General features: G+C 56.6%; 1 protein-coding gene across 7 annotated transcripts in view; it reads left to right on the top strand.

Annotated features, from left to right (window-relative positions):
* Positions 1-17,057, top strand: part of RPS6KA2 (ribosomal protein S6 kinase A2) — a 336,121-nt gene that overhangs the window by 291,327 nt on the left and 27,737 nt on the right. For all 7 annotated transcript variants that reach the window (XM_027552024.1, XM_027552026.1, XM_027552027.1 and 4 more), the window contains 4 exons: positions 272-336; positions 7,746-7,848; positions 15,182-15,312; positions 16,268-16,393. In XM_027552024.1, coding sequence (XP_027407825.1) covers positions 272-336; positions 7,746-7,848; positions 15,182-15,312; positions 16,268-16,393 — 425 coding nt within the window. The remainder of the gene's footprint in view (positions 1-271; positions 337-7,745; positions 7,849-15,181; positions 15,313-16,267; positions 16,394-17,057) is intronic.

The following is a 17,057-nucleotide window of genomic DNA, read 5'->3' as shown; positions in this document are numbered from 1 at the left end:
TCTGCCCCTCCCCCACCCCCCTCAGCTGGTCACAGCCCCGCAGGGTGGCGTGGTGGCCTCTGCAGGCTGTGAGGTGGGCAAGGCAGGGGCTGGCAGGAGAGAGGGCAGCTGGGGCTGCTTCTCCCTGGAGGTCGTCGGGACCACCCTGCACATGCCCCCAGCACTTGCCTCACTGCTGCATCAGAGGGCGTGCAGTCACGGCTTTGCTCTGACGTCAGAGGGCGTGCAGTCACGGCTTTGCTCTGACGCTCTCTGCTCTCTGGCCCCCCAGGTGCCGGGCTGGACGGCGTGGAGGAGATCAAGCGCCACCCTTTCTTCGTCACCATCGACTGGAACGTAAGTTGCCGGCCCGGGTCCCTTCTGCACAGAAACCGCAGGGAGATGGGGCTGGGGCAGCGGGCACGGCAGGTGCTGGGTACAGGCCAGTGGTCAGTGTAGACCCGTCCCCTGAAGGAGAGTGCTCCCTCAGGGCATTTCCCAGGCACAGGCCAGGGACCCGGCAGCCCTCCCCTGCGGCTCTAGGCCTGGAATCCGTCCAGCCCTTTGCCGGTTGGAGACCCTGGGCCCCCGTGGCCCTGCAGCCCTCCAGCCTCCCTGAGGACCGAGCCAAGGCCACCCTGGGCTGCTTGCGGCTGCCCGGAGTGTTGGGTCTGGGGCCTATTGGCCCAGACAGGGGGCAGCTTCCTGCCTGGAGTCGGGGTCCCGCCTGCAGTCAGCTCTCACTACTGTGGAAGCTGTTACAGAAAAGCGTTCCCCCGGCCGGGGGAGACAGGAGTCTGTGATGCTTGTTAAAGACGTAAGGAGGACTTATTCGGGGGGCCTTCACAATGGTGTGGGACCACTTCGGGGGTGGGGGTCCTGCCTTCGGGAGGGAGGAGGGGCACGGACTGGGGGTCAGCGGGCAGAAGGTGATTAAGGGGAATCACCAGGTGGGGGTTCCGGCTAAACCCACCCGCCAGGACTCACGCTGGGGCGGGCGTCATGATCGAGCCGGGTCAGTGTCCAAGGTGATGAGATGTGGAGGGCGGAGATTGGTCAGACTGACTCGGGACTCCTGCGGGAACTGGACAGAGCAAGAGGAGGCCCCTACAGCTCCTCTCCGCCCTGCGAGAGCCCAGGAACACTTGGCCGGGGAGACCGGGGGTTCCAGACCTGGAGCTGGGACTCTGCTGAGACGTGGTACAGTTAGGCCTGGTTTCCGAGGTGGGAGCAGAGAGGAGCCTTGACTCCTTGGCGATGAGGTGCCTGGGGAACCCAGGCCTCCCTGCCGGGGTGGGGACTGTGCTGGGAGGCGACCAGCGGCCGCCCTACGCGAGCCTGGCCGGGGCTGCGGGCAGACAGGCTCACCTCCTGCCAGGGCGAGGAAAGGGCTTGCCTAGGGACGGGGGCCAAGTCAGCGTCTCGGGGTACGTGGCGTTTTCGCAGCACGATGGCCGGGATGTTGCAAGCTGGGCTCCATGTGTCCCCGAGACTGCAAGTCTGCATGAGCCCTGGGCAAGGCCAAGGTGCCCGGCTGGCCGTGGCCCTGCGCTCGGAGCAGAGTCCCCAGACTCCTGTGCCAAGAAGGTGGCACTTCTGTGTTCCGTCAAAGCAAACTGGGCTGCAGTTAGGTTGGCAAGCTTCTTTTGCTGCTTTTGGTGTTTCATTTCACTTGGGTTTGCTTTGGTTTTTGAGAAAGGCCCTCCGATGCACTCAGACAAACTTCCCTGCCATCATCTCATGTCTTGGGGGGCGGGTGGGGGCATGACCAGCAGGAGCCAGAGCAGCCGAGAGGCCTCCCTGAGCCCCCCACTCTGAGACCCCGCTTGGTGCAGGCAGCCGTGTTTCATGACCACTGGGTGCTCCCCCGTGTCCAGGTGAGCAGGTGCCCAGCATACAGTGATGGGAAGATACCGCCGCCCTCCAGCCACTCCGAGCCCCGGGGGGGACCGCCGTCCATCGTCCAGCCAGAGGCGGCTGTGGCAGGGCGCCCCGTCAGGGAGGGGGCAGTGATGCTGCAGAGGGGGGCTGACGAGTGTGGCGGGGGCGGAGGAAGAGGGAGGGAGTCCCCACGAAGACCTCCCACCTCCGGGGGCCACGGCCTCAGTCCAGCCTCCCAGATCCTCCCCGGGACGAGGAGCTGGCAGCCTCAGTCCAGCCTCCCAGGTCCTCCCAAGACAAGGAGCCGCGGTCCTCTGCAGCCCCCGCGGCACTGAGTCAGCCAGGCAGGGGCCACCGTGTGCTGGCCAGCCTCAGGCCCAGCCACACCCCCAGGCCAGGGACCGGCCCCACCTCCAGGAAGACGTGCACAGGTCCCAGCGGGCGGCAGGACAGGTCTGTCCGGCGGTCCGTGCTCTGCTTCCAGCAGCCTCGGTAACTGGAAACTGCAGTGGCGGCCCCTCTGCGAAAACTGTTAAAACCGAGAGGCCATCCCGCTGCCAGACATACGCTCAGAATGACAATGACAAGGCCTCGCCTTGACTGGTCGGTGACTTTACCCAGAGCCCACCTCGGCACCCAGCCTGGGAAATAGAAAGATATGATTTCACCTCTGCTTCCTTCTCTGACCCAAAACTGCCAGCAGAAGTTCTTGTTTTTTTTTAAGTAAACGCTTGTCATCCACACGTCTTCTCCCCGGGGGTCTTTGGTTTCCTGGCAGGGCCGAGTGAGTCCGTGATCTCTGCCCTTAGGGGTCACTGCCCCGTTTGTCCTGCCTTGCCGCCAACTCACCCCCAGAGCCTGGCAACTAACACCTGCCCAGGGGCACTGCCCCTGCAGGCTCACTCCCCGTGTCAGAAGAAATGAAAAATTACGCGTTGATGACGGACCACACGCCTCTGGACAGGGATGGGAGCATGGACACAGGAGCTGCGTCTACTTTGCCTGCTGGCTGGAGCCGCGCTGAGAACAGAAATGAGCAGAAGCCCCAGATAAGCTTAGTCAGAGCAAACGGCCTCGGGCCCTCGAGTCGGGCGGAGCCCTCCAGCCCCACCAGGCTCCTCTGGGGCGGGATGAAGCGTCCACCCCAGGACCCTCCCTGTAACATGACACCTTGTGATTGCAGCTGCGCCCCAACAGGGCTGGAGTCAGGCTTCTTTCTGAAACCCTTCGAAGCACATCGCCAGAGTCACGCGTGAGGTGGGAGGCACTCCTGGGGGAGACTGAGGCTGGGGGGCATGAGAGGTGCACCCTCTGACCCGGGGGGCCCGGCAGCACATGGACCGGCAGCTGCAGAGTGGGGCTCCGGGCGCCGTGGGGCTTATGCACAAGGGCAGGCCCCAGGGGTCTGGGTACCGGGAGCTCGCAGCTGCCACTCAGCATCTCGCCGTACCGGGGTCCCCTCCACGGCCCTCTGGGAGATTTCTCTAGATCTGCCCCCATGTTAAATACCCCAGAAAGACCCACCCTTCCAAGGGGCCGACAGGTGTCTGTTCAAGGACTGATCACCCTCTGGCTCAGCGGTTTTGTAAACCCAGACACCGGGGTTCTAACACTCCCGGTGGGGTCTCCCACGGAGGCAGAGCTGTGCGCCGCGTGGACCAGACACCCCAGACCCGCCCACGTTGCGCAGGAGCCATTGGGCCGCTTCCTGTTCCCCCTCCCGTCCTGTCTGGGTCATTTCTGCTCTTTCAGGAAGCATCTCTCACGGTGCCCTTTGCCTAATTGGAGCGTGTTAATGTTGAAATGCCTGGAGCCAGAAGTGCTTGCGGAAAACAGATGTTCTGTCTGTGACCCCGAACTGCAATCAGTTTTCCCTTCCATTATCGAGTTGCTATTTTTGTTGCGCTCGCTCTGTCCTTCCCTAGTCACCTTTTAGGTATAAATAGAATTCAGATGCGCCTGCCCAGAGCGCCCCAGTCTGTACATATGATGTGAAATCCGTTCCGTCGTTGCTACAGCTCGTGTCATCTCAAGATCCCGGGACAAGCTCTGAGACTGAAAGTGACGCCTGGTGAACTTGGCCTTGAGACCCCACTGTCTTCCCATCAGTGTGAGGTGAATTGTCCCAGAGGCTCAGAGAGGGGCGTCCAGGTCAGAATTAGGAAGCTCAAAGAGAAAGTGAAAGTGAAATCTCTCAGTCGTGTCCGACTCTTTGCAACCCTGTGGACTGTAGCCCGCCAGGGTCCTCCGTCCATGGGATTTTCCAGGCAAGAATACTGGAGTGGGCAGCCATTTCCTTCTCCAGGAGATCTTCCTGACCCAGGGATTGAACTCTGGTCTCCCGCAGTGCAGGCAGACGCTTTAACCTCTGAACCACCAGGAACTCAAAGGCCTCCACAAAATTGTGTGCCCGTCCACTCTCTGCCTGGCCCTGCGCTCAGCAGTGGATCTCACAGAATGAGGAGCAAGTTCCCCTTTTCTCTAAATCTTCAAACCCACTCCAAGGTCTGGACACAGGGAAAGAGAAGACATGTATAAGAATGACACTCACTAATGCTTTCCAGGCCTCCCTGGCGGCTCAGTGGTGAAGAATCCACCTGCAAATGCAGGAGACTCAGGCTTGGTCCCTGGGTCGGGAAGATGCCCTGGAGTAGGCAGTGACTCCCCACTCCGGTGTTCTTGCCTGGAGCGTTCCATGGACAGAGGAGCCGGACGGGCTACAATCCTTGGGGTTGCAAAGAGTCAGAAATGACTCAGCGACTAAACGACAACAAAGCACTTTCCAAAATGTTTATCCAGCGACAGGAAGACATTTAAGACTGCAGCAAACACCAGGGGGCCTCGGAAGGGCAGGATGACCAAATACCCCCGGTGGCTTTGAGGCTTTTTGCTGCCCTCTTAAAACCAAGATGAGGCTGCACCAAGCCCCCGAGACGGGGGATCTGGGGCATATTTCACTGACAGGCTCCGTCTCTGCAGGTCCCAGTGTCGGGGGAAGAGGGGTCTTGGGGGGACTTCCTGCTGCCTCCCCAGCAAGCCTCAGGGAGCTTTCTCCCACACTGTGTCTCAGGTCAGTCAGGCTCTCTGCAGCTGATGCACAAGCTTACAGAGGCCATTCAGAAAGTTCGTGGGAACACGGCCACGCTTGCACACGCTGCCGTGTGAAGCCCAAGGGTGCACAGGCTGCAGACCCATTTCTGGGACCTGTGCGGTGGGTGCTGGAGTTGGGATTCTGCCCCAGGGCAGAGCAGGGGCAAGTGTGAGCCAAGCACCATCCCGGAGCGGGGACCCCCGGGGGCCGTGTCCTCTCTGGATCCCCGAGTTATCACCCAATGTTTCCATGTAAAATACGCGCTGCTCTCCACGTGGACGAAGCTGCAACAGCTCACTGCTGGGGGACGTCTAATTGCGATGAGCTCTTCTCCTTATACGGGAGGACTTGCCAGTGGGGGTCTGCGTCTCCTCCCAAGGGGTCAGCCTCCCGGCCAGGACCACCTCCCGGCTCCCAGTGGAGGCAGGTGAAGACTTGGCCTGCGTGTTGAGTGAGGGGAGGAGCCGGACTGGGCTTCAGCCCCCAGGTGCAAGAGCTCTCCTTTGCATGAAATGACGATCCGTTCTGCGTGTGTGTGTTTACTGAGATACAGTTGACGTGTATTAGTTTCAGCGTTACAACATCATAGTTTGCTCTTTGTGACGTGACGTGGTCACCACAGTGAATCTAGTTGAAATCTATCACCACACGTAGTTGTGAGCTTTTTCCTTCGGATGAGAACTCTCAGGATCTCCTCTTTAAGCAACTTTAAACATGCACCAGTCTTCTGATCCGTAGTCAGTATGCGGTACAGAACCTCCCCAGGACTTATCCATTGTGAACTGGAGATCCTCACCCGTTTCAGCCACCAGAACCCCCTCCCACCCCTGGCCACCACGCGTGTGGTTCTCTTTTGTGGAAATCTCTTGTGTAAACAAATGCCCCCCCCCGTCGTGGAAGTGGGAGACCGGGCTCTGCTGGAGGCCCCTCCCTCCCCGCCCTCCTCCCCGTCCTCTGGGAAGCAGCAGGAGGACAAATGTTTGGTGACTGGCCCAGCGCAGACACCCCAGGGAGAATGGCCGGTGGCGGGGGCGGCCAGGCTGGGCGGCTGGCAGGCTTGGTAACGGTGCATGTTTTAACCAGAGCGCAGAGCTCACCCTGCGTATTAGATTTTCCCTGACCAGAGCCTGCATCAGGGCAGCACACACACACACACACACACACACACACACACCCCGCCAGTGCGTGAGCACAGAAAGCAGCATCTTCCCATTTCTGGAAAGGGTAACTCAGTTCCTAATGAAATCTCCTCACTGAGGGCTGGGAACGACCAAGTAACGGGAGGCTGGATTAGCTCACTTCTCCTCCGAGGGCTCCCGAGTGCACACCCCAGCTCCAAGCGTGCACGCGTGGCCAAGGCCCTCTGAACCCAAGAGGGAGCCCAGCGGTCAGCGGTCAGCGGTCAGCTGTCTGTGCGGACAACGCCTTTTGCAGGGTATGCTCCAGCGGGGTCTCTGCTGAGGCGGGAAGAGTCTGGAGACCCAGGCCCACCCCCCGCCTGTGCCTTCGTCACCCTTGACCCTGGAGGGGGTTGTACCTAACCTATCATAGCTTCAGTTTTCTCGTCTGTAGAATTGGTGATAAATCTGCTTTCTCGAGTCCTTGAGAGACTGGAAGCAGATCCAGGCAGTCCGCTGCATCCGTCTGCAGACCCACCTGTCTGGGGCCCTGAATCCAGGCCTGGTGACCCCAGGGCCCCGGGAAGGGCCCTGTGTTCCCAGCCGGGGCCTGGGGGCCCGCCGGTGAGGCAGGCTGGGTAGAACGCGAGCTGACGGATTGCAGCCAGACACTCCTCCTGGTTCCCATACCCTGCCGCGGGGTGCACGGCTCTCCACGATTGACGCCAGTTGCTGCCTGTTCCCAGGGCGAGCTGACTGAACCCTGGCATCCCATTCCCAAGTCTGCCTGGATGGAACCCCTGGCCCGCACCTGGCATCACCAGGCTGTGCTGGTCCAGTGCCCACCTCCCTCCTCAGACGGGCATCCCGGGCCCTGGGGCCGCCCCCTTCCCTCTCCCTACCTCCCCCCACACCTCAGCATCATCATGTTGTTCCGCCCGGCTTTGAACGCCCTTGTGTTGCTCCTTGAAAGGAACTGGGGAGAAGTCAGGCTTGGAACAACGTACGTGAGGGTGTCCTTGAACCCTGTCCAAGGCAGTCACCGTGAGACTGAGTCAGACCCCAGAAGCGGCCGGCTCTCTGACAGGCGCTCCGAGCGCCTGTTCAAGAGCGCAAAAACGTGTATATCAACCGCAAAGCTCGACTCAGCCCCTGGGCTTGAACAGAGGGGTCTGAGGCCCGAATCTGGGAGCAGCCGGAATAGGTGCCCAGGAGGTGCAAAGTCCCTGCAGTGCGGGTAGGGGGACGCGGGTGGGGTCGGTGTCCCCGGCAACCTGCGGCATCTGAGCTGCTGGCTCCCAGTCCTGGGGACGGGGCGACGGTGCAGAGGAGCAGGGCTCTTGCTGCTGGTACCTGGGGGGGCAGACGTGACTGACCTGTCAGATGCTACTTGAAGCAGATTCTACTGCGCAGAAATGATCGAGACTGTTGCGCTAAAATCAGAGTGTTTGGATGTCCCCAAAGCCTTTTCCCTGGAGCCGCGGCTTCGACGTCTGCTTGTAGACGATACGGCTGTGTGCTGTCCTCATCGTAACTTTCTCGGGGTGCTCCTGCACGTGTCAGAGCTGGGGGCGGGGCCGCGGTGCCCTGGCAGAGGGGGGAGGGGGCATGGGCGGCCCCTCCCCTGCATCCCCCTGCTGGCCCTCAGCCCCCGCTCCGTCCTGCCCTCCCTGCAGAAGCTGTACAGGAAGGAGATCAAGCCGCCCTTCAAGCCAGCGGTGGGCAGGCCAGAGGACACCTTCCACTTCGACCCCGAGTTCACAGCGAGGACGCCTACAGGTGTGTGCGGGCCGGGGTGGGGTGGCCTGGGCTACTTTCCCACGGGGTCCTCTAGCCCGGCCAGGTAGGGCCAGGCACCCCGGAGTCAGAGAGCCCCACGTTCAAGGGCACCTCCAGGGGAAGTCACCCTCAGGGCTGTTTGTTCTCGTTTCTCTGCTGGTCTGTGATGGAGCCGCCTCCCAGCCACCCCGGGGGCGCCTGGCCTGCGGATCTCCCTGGCACGCCTGCTCCTCCTGCTCCCTCTGGGCCTGAGTTGCCGATTCCAGGGACTCACCCTGGAAAATTCGAGAAAAGAAGCTCGAGGCAATGAAAGTCTCATTTACTTAGCAGTTTTATGGGAAGAGGGAGGCTGTCAGCTAAGTCTGTAAATGCATGAACTGTGGGTCTTATTCGTGCAAAAAAACCAAACAGCTGTTTGAAAAGTTACGTCAGCTCCTGTAGCTCAGCACAGCAGATGGACTCGGGAGTTTAGCTGCCACGATGCATCTTGAATTACTCCTAAGGTCTACCAACTTCAGTCAGAACTGGTCAGTTCAGTTCAGGTCAGTGGCTCAGTCGTGTCCAACTCTTTGTGACCCCATGAATCGCAGCACGCCAGGCCTCCCTGTCCATCACCAACTCCCAGAGTCTACTCAAACTCACGTCCATCGAGTCGGTGATGCCATCCAGCCATCTCATCCTCTGTCGTCCCCTTCTCTTCCTGCCCCCGATCCCTCCCAGCATCAGGGTCTTTTCCAATGAGTCAACTCTTCGCATGAGGTAGCCAAAGTATTGGAGTTTCAGCTTCAGCATCAGTCCTTCCAATGAACACCCAGGACTGATCTCCTTTAGAATGGACTGGTTGGACCTCCTTGCAGTCCAAGGGACTCTCAAGGGTCTTCTCCAACACCACAGTTCAAAAGCATCAAGTCTTCAGTGCTCAGCTTTCTTCAGAGTCCAACTCTCAGCTGCCTTTAAAAGTTGTCATTCTGTGATATTAGTGGCAAGCCACTCCAATATTCTGCCTGGGAAATCCCATGGACAGAGGAGCCTGGTGGGCTACTGTCCATGGGGTCTCAAAGATTCTGATGGAACTGAGCAACTGAGCACGCATTAACTTTGTAAAAATATGGTGATTCTCTTTGTCTGCCCAGGTGGCCTTAACAAAATACCTCAGACTGGGCAGCTTCAACTACAGAAATTTATCTTGGTTTCCCACGAGAGCCCTATCCTGGGCTGCAGACGGCCGCCTTCCCTCTGTCTTCACGTGGACTCACTCTGTATCCGAGAGGAGAGAGAGAGAGGTCCCTGGGGTCCTCTTCCTCTTGTAAGGACAGCAGTCTGTTGAATCAGAGCCCCACCCTTATGACCTCACTTACACCCTCGAAACCCCTTCTCCCAGTACAGTCACTCTGGCCTTCAGCACAGGAATTCTGTGGGACACAGTCCAGTTCATCACGGTAAAGACACGGTGGTTTTGTCTAAAAAAAAAAAGCGTGACAAGCCCCTTCTGGAGATTGTGCCCACTCTTCAGGTGGCTCAGTGGTAAAGAATCCGTCTGGAATGCAGGAGACACGGGTTTGAACCCTGGGTCAGGAAGATTCCCTGGAGGAGGAAGTGGCAGCCACTCCAGAAAGCCTGGCAGGCTACAGTCTGCGGGGTCGCAAAGAGTCGGACAGACTGAGTGACCGAGCAGCCTTATTCTGGAGATTGGATGGGACACGTGCAGCCCGTTGGTAGCTACGGGGCTGCGTGCTGTGCGCACGGGGTTTCCCACACACTGCTCACTGTTGTTGCTCAGTCACCTGACTCTTTTGTGACCTCATGGACTGCGGCCCGCCAGGCTCTGTCTGTCCATGGGATTTCCCCAGCAGGAATACTGAAGTGGGTTGCCGTTTCCTGCTCCTCTCTCATTGTTACTGAATCTGAAATTGTCTATGGTTAAAAAAGACAATCGTAAAATAGACGGTCAAATACGACATGTCAAGTGGATAATGTTACAACAGAGAATCCACTTGGATTTCCACACCACAGAGGGGCCCTTTTGGGATGTGAGCTCTGTGCAAACAAAGAGGTGGGGAGGGGGCGTCCTTGGAGCCTGGAAGGTGCCTGTGGACCCCCGCAGCGGAGGCTCCTGGACCCAAAAGGAAGCAGATGCTGGACGCTATCCATTAAGGGAGTCAAGGCACAGACACTCACTGGTCTCTTCTGGGTCCTCCTGCAGCCCTCAGATAAAACCAAGACCGTCCTCAGGGCCAGAGCCCTAGTGAGGCCTGCAGCCGTGGTCAGGGTGACCAGTCGCTGCTGCGAGATTCGCGTGGCTGCTCAGGAGGAGGTGGAAACCCAGGGGGGTCCTCTAGGAAAGGTGGCTGGGCGCTCACCCAGCTCTCAGTGGCCTCGGGAAGTCCCTGTGTGTTGGAGGTAAGAGGCGGCCCATCCTTCACGTGGCAGCACTGACCCAGTTCACAGACTCTGGTGGAATCGTTGGCCCCAGAGGTTGGAAAGACGGAGCAGGAAGGGGGATTCCATCCTGGCTGTGCCCCAGCTCACCTGAGCAGGTCACTGTCTGCCCCCTCCGTGGCTTACCCAAACGCCACGGAGCCCAGAAAGGGTTAACTCCAGCAGAGAACTCTGCCTGTGACGAGCACCCTCACAACCTCCAGGTCCTTAATAAAAGGTGCACGGTTTCACCAAGGGTTTCCATCATTGGGAACTGTGTTTAAAATCCTGAAATTAAGACCAGATTTGTGTTGCCTGGCAAGAAAATGCTAATGCAGTCAACTCTGAATTACTCACCTGTGCACGCTTTTTGTATTATCCATGAAGAATTTAAACCCCAACCTAATTGGCCCGTATTGTTAGCAGGCTTTTTTTCAAGCATATCATATATCTTTTGTGTAGAGAATTCAAGTTTATTTTATTACTAGCTAAAGGAAAACATCATTAGACACTGCATTTTAATGCTGTCCAGAAATAGCTTTTTTTACCCCTTACTGTTTGGATTTCTCCGATCAATTGTACTTACTGAAGGACCCAGTTTGCCTTTGATGGGGTAGTAATTGAAATGCCAAGACATAGAAAAATAAGCCTCTATCCTCAAAAGAGACCAGACTGTTCTGAGCACGTGATTCGAGTTCATGACTGAAAGGGCAGCAGATGCGGTGTAACCCTGGAGCAGCGGGTAATCCACGCCCTGTGTCAGCCTTGGACGCACCGTCGGAATTTTTTGTCGCAGTCTTCAAGTCTTTCATTTTTAGCTTAAGCTGATGCTAAAGCTGGTGGACTTTCCCTGACGACACACCAGCTGCCCTTCAGAGTCTGCTGACCCGCGGGAGATGCCAGCCTAAGATTTAAAAGCACAACAAACATTGCAACAAGTCAGAAATCACTCCTAGGATCAACGAAGGTTGACTGTACTCAGCTTTAAATTTCCTTTCATCCCACTCACACGTTTGCCCTTCTTCTGGTACTGAGCTAGAAGTCAGTGTCCCCTAGCCGACTGTAAAGCCTGTTAAAAGTCATGGCTGCCGCTACTGTGTGGTCACATCTAGCCACACGGACCAGTGTTGGCTGTGATAACCTCCTGTGAGGTCCGTGTGAACCTCAGCTGGTCTCTCCTGGGTCTGAGCAGGTAGAGGCATCCCGAGTGTTAGAAGGCATGGCCCTGGGCTTCATACCTCTTTGACGGTTGAAGTCCTTGCTTACTTGATCCACAGACTTTGTCCATTCGCCCGGGACGGTGTATCAGTTCAAATTTGCAGGAAGCTACATCCCGCCCACGCAGACTCCCAGTTGCTGTAACTGAGCCTGTATCCATTCGTCCTTCAGCCTGTACGTGGCTCACCCGAGATCCTGGCGTGGGCTCGAGTTCTTCCATCCAAGCCTGCTCCTCTGGGCTTGACTGTGGCTGAACCGACGCCGTGTCCCTGTGCTTGGTGCAGACCTAGCACAGGACACGTCACCTGGGGGACTTTAAGAGCAGGCAGACCTCGAAGCCAGAGTTCTCTGCAGAGAAAAAACAGTCAAAACCGGCCCGGGAACAAAACCTCTTTGGAAGGCGCTTGCTGCCTCTGCCATCTCGGTGCATAATTTCCAAATTCTAGAAACTCCACAGGCAAGTCTTGTGCCTTTTAATTAAGCTTCTCCAGTCTAGCGCATTAGCACCTTGCTTTCAAGTGCAGTCAGCTCTGATCTCAGTCACTCGGGTGACTCTGGAGCCCTTTGCCAGGTAGACGTCAGGGGCTGAGACCCGCATCCTCGTGGTCAGAGGTGCTGAAAGGGGGTGGGACAAGCCCGCGAAGCCCCTGTCACCTTGCGAGGTCTCCCTGGAAGAGCCGTGTGGGCTGCCCAGTCGCAGCTCGTGGTTTAGCCCCCGGGTATGGAAGGAACACCCCTGCCGGGTCCAGCCCCGGTGCATCCAGGGAATTCAAAGTGGGGATGGTGTCTGGGAGGATCAGGAAACCATTGCTTAATTAAACGTTAATTAAAGATATAAAGAGTGGTTAAATAAGGATAGCTCAGTGAGGAAATACAGTGGAGAAAAGAGGCTGAATAATTCAGCCAGAAGGTGAGAGAAAGAACGACATGGGGAGACCAAGTTTTGGTGAACAGGGCCCACACTTTATTTTCCAAAGTAGTTTTTATACCTTAAGTTATGCATAGAGGATAATGGGGGAAGGGGTAGAGTCATGCAGCAAGCCAGGCTTTCTTCCTGCAAACTTATCATATGCAAAAGCTTAGGTGATTTGCATCATCTTCTGGCCCGGAGGCCTGTTAACATTTTAAGACCCTTTCTTCAGAAAACTTATTTTTCTCTAAAGGTGATTAGTCAGGCGCCACCCTCCAAAAGCATTAGATAAAGTTGCATTCCTAAAGGGCAAAGGTGTGGTGGGCTATAACAAGAAAAAGAATTAACTCAAGGGTCCAAGGTTACAAACATTAAAGCTACTACTTACACCAGTTATATTAATCAATACACTGCCAGGGACACAGTAGGTAAGGGATATGGAGACTTAGCAGCAAACATTGGCCCAACAAGTGAAAAACCCTTCACCAATACAATTTCTAATCAATCTTTTAACTGCTCAAAGGAATCTGTATTTAGACAGTTTAGAACATCTCATGCCTCTCACAGTTGGGAGGCTCTGAGCAATCACATGTGGCCGGAGAAACCTATTCAGGCAGGCTAGAGGATTTCCAAAGGAGTTTGTAGGTTGAAACACTATCACACCCAGGAACTTTATTAACTGGAGCTGTAAGTTAACTCTTTTTTTCAGAGAGAGGTAGTGGGGGACAGCCCCCCGTAAAGTCAGAGGTGTAGGTGAGAGCACAAAGCAGAAAGTAGGCAGACTCTGGTTTTGGGAGTAGATGCTCGAGGAGTTCCGGGGGGACTCCTGAGGCCCGATCCCGCCTTTGCATATGCCGAGCCTCCTTCCTCATGACCTTTGCTACGGGTGGAGCTCCTGCTCCCGGCACACCCCAATTGCCTTTCCCCCAAAATAAAATGCTCAGGAGGAAAATGCACGTTCCTGCAGCAGCTGACCCCCACCCACCCCCGGCTCCACCAGGAAAGCCTTAGTTTATATATTATTTCCACGTCAAAATAAAGTATTCAAACCAAGTCAAAGGTGTGCTCAGGTCGTGTCCGACTCTGTGCGACCCCATGGACTGTAGCCCGCCAGGCTCCTCTGTCTACGGGATTCTCCAGGCAAGAATACTGGAGGGGGTTGCCATCCCCTTCTCCAGGGGATCTTCCCGACCCAGGGGTCAAACCCAGGTCTCTAACGTCTCCTGCACTGGCAGGAGGTTCTTTACCACCAGCACCGCCTGGGAAGCCCCCAGTGCACAACGGGCCCTATTGTTTTATATCGCTTATGGCTTTATTGTCATGTGCTTTAGAATATATTAAGATACATATCTTTGAGTTTTTCTCCCGGTGGGAATGTTCCACAGCGTATTCTCTCTTTTTCCACTTGACCAGCTGCTTTGTCAGTTGGCGCAGCCGTGTCTCATCCTGGGCCTCGTCGTCTTCCTCGTGTCCCTGCACCCAGACCAAGCGTCCTGATGATGTGGGCATAGCTCTGTTGGTTGCAGCAACACTTCTGCAACACGGACGCAGCTTGGTTTCCTTGATGATAAATACCCAGGTTGTCGCCAGGGTGTTTTTTGCCGTTACAAATGTTGCTAAGACCAACCCTTTCCACGTTGATTTCTAACCACCTTAAAGTAATTCCGTGGGGTACGGGTATCACCGCTGCTCTTCAGAAGGCACGTGGATTTATGCTTAGGTAGACGCTCCACGTCAGCCTTGCAAAGATTCTGCCGACTTGGGCTCCCACCCACCACTGCAGTGCCAGCCCTGACCAAACCCGCACGTGCCTGGTTAGCTTTTGCAGACTTGTCAGGCAGCGTGTTACCCCGGTCACTGTGCCCCTATTAGAGGGACCGAGCGCCTTCTCAGGTAGCAGCCCATCCGTGCCCTCCCCCTCCCCCCTTTTCTCACTGGTCTCCGGGAGCTTTTTGCATAATGGAGAGTTTTGTCTGTTACATACGATGCAGATCTTTTCTCTCTGCCCGTCTTTTATCCTTTTGTTTTCCTTAATGGTGAACTTGGAACGGGACCCATCTCAGCAGCAGTCAAGCCTTCGAGCACATGCACAGAGCTTAGCGGGGTCAGCGCTGAAGGGCTCCCTAAGGGTCTGGGAGCAGAGTGCCCTGTGTGCTGCAGGTGGGCCCCTGGGGACCCTCGGGGGACAGAAGGGTCACCCTGCTGGGCCTGCATCCCTGTGCCCAGTTCCACTGAACTGAGACACTCAGGGTGTGGCCTCCCGGGCCCTGCCCCCACAGTGACAGCTCACCCCAAAGTTGCTGGTGGCTCTGGGCTCCATCTGGAGTGGGCAGGGCAAAGGGCTGTGGCTCGGAATAAATATCGAATATGTTATTATCAACGATCATCCTGAAGTTTTTGTTGAGTATTTTTGCTGTAGTGAAAGTGAAAATCGCTCAGTCGTGTCCGACTCTTTGTGACCCCATGGACTGTATAGTACATGGAATTCTCCAGGCCAGAATACTGGAGTTGGTGGCTGTTCCCTTCTCCATGGGATCTTCCCAACCCAGGGATCGAACCTGAGTCTCTGGCATTGCAAGCAGATTCTTTACCAGCTGAGCCACAAAATAAAGTGTGGTTTCTTACAGCTCAGCTTCTCTGATCTCGGTTTTACCTCCTCATCTAACACACACACACACACCCCTGTGCACACACACCTCACACCTACGCACACACACTCACAAGGTTTCTGCACCATGTCGTGGCTCAGCTCCCCTGGAAGGCTGATTCTCTGGTTGTTACCTGCAGACTCGCCCGGCGTACCCCCCAGCGCCAACGCCCATCATCTGTTTAGAGGATTCAGTTTCGTGGCCTCCAGCCTGGTCCAGGAGCCCTCGCAGCAAGATCTGCACAAAGCCACGGTTCACCCCATCGTGCAGGTAACCTGCCATCGTCCAGGCGGTCCCCTCTGTGCAGGTGGTCCCCCTCGTGCAGGCTGTCCCACGTTGTCCAGGCGGTTCCCCGCATCCAGGCAGTCCCCCACGTCCAGGCTGTCCCCCACGTCTAGGCACTCCCCTGCATCCAGGCGGTCCCCCACATGCAGGCTGTCCCCCATTGTCCAGGCGGTCCCCCGCATCCAGGCGGTCCCCCACGTCCAGGTGGTCCCCCATCATGCAGGGGATCCTGTAGAGCCCCTTGGTCCGCCCCCCCACCTCCCCAGGGCCATGAGTGTCCACCATGGTGGATGTCCCAATTGCCATCATGAAATGCAGTTTCGGGGGGGTCAGTGAAAGTGCCATTTTCATAAGGAGGTTTGCACTGTGTAAAGGTGAGCACTGTAGAGACTCCCACAAGGCATCAGGGCTACTTTTCCTTTAAGAACCGAGTCTGGGTGTGTGGATGGTCTTGGAAGGCCATGTTTCTCTCCCCAAGGCCCTCTGGGAAAACACAGCTTGTGTAAAGTGGACTGCGCTGTGGCCGTGTCACCATAATGGGTGACTTTGTCTACATCCTGAGGCGGCAGGTGGGGATGGGGAGGGGCATCGGGGGTGGGATTTCCATCAGACAGTGGCATCCAGATCCCGCTCTGGACGCAAGCACCAGAACCACCGCCTGTGTCTCAGGGCGTCTGACCTCCCCCCTCTGGATCCTCACTCCCTGGGGTCTTTGGGGGAAGCAGGTGGGGCAGCCAACCCAGGGTCCTGACCCGAAAGATGGGAACGCTGGGGTTGAGATCTGGAACCACCGCCAGCCAGCCCTGTGACGGTGGTCTGAGCCGCCACGCCCTCCTGGCCTCAGTGTCCCCACCTGCGCAGGCTGGAGCCCCCTTTGCGCCCGCGTTCGGTGCACTTGAACCAGAGCCCCCGACCCCACTCTCTGCCACTGTCTCTGCAGCAGCTTCACGGGAACAACATCCACTTCACTGACGGCTACGAGATCAAGGAGGACATCGGGGTGGGTTCCTACTCCGTGTGCAAGCGCTGCGTGCACAAAGCCACAGACACCGAGTACGCCGTGAAGGTAAGAGCAGGGCGCCGGGCTCGTGTCCGCCGCCGCCGGGCCCCTGCGGGCACGTCCGGCTTCACGAACACCCTCTCACGCATCTTTCCCCAGGCTCTGATGTGGGCAGTTCCGTTTGCCTTGATATCAGGTCACTTCTTAAAAAGCTATTTCGCAAATCATGAGTGTGTTCTTCTCCAATCAACGTGTACGTGGGTACTAAGCGCCTTTAGTAACTTTCCACCTGAGACACATTGGGACAAAAGCTTTGGGTGCTCGGTATTTTGGAAAATATAGAGTTGGGAGACAGGCAGCGCATCTGGGGAAGGAGGGGAGGAGGAGGGGTGATGAGGAAGGAAGTTACAGTCACCAAACTTAAAGAGATCAACAGAAGCAGATATTTTGTAACACTTGCGAAAGCTTCAGCAGAGAGCTGGCAGTTCTACCCTCAACATCAGGCCCAGTAAACAGTGACGGCTGTCTGCCACCCAGTTTGGCGCTCTCTCCATCCTGCCTTTTGCTTCTGTAATTGTTGCTAAATTCAATATTTGATCTGGAAATCCAAAATATCAGTTTCTTGCATTTTCTGGTTGGTAAAATGTGGATAGTCAAAGCTATGGTTTTTCCAGTAGTCATGTGTGGATGTGAGAGTTGGACCATAAAGCTGAGCACCAAAGAATTGATG

The sequence above is a fragment of the Bos indicus x Bos taurus genome, chromosome 9, assembly GCF_003369695.1.
Source record: "Bos indicus x Bos taurus breed Angus x Brahman F1 hybrid chromosome 9, Bos_hybrid_MaternalHap_v2.0, whole genome shotgun sequence".
In the NCBI taxonomy this organism is placed as follows: domain Eukaryota; kingdom Metazoa; phylum Chordata; class Mammalia; order Artiodactyla; family Bovidae; genus Bos; species Bos indicus x Bos taurus.
The sequence above is the reverse complement of the archived record's forward strand: the minus strand, read 5'-3'. Positions and strand labels throughout refer to the sequence as shown.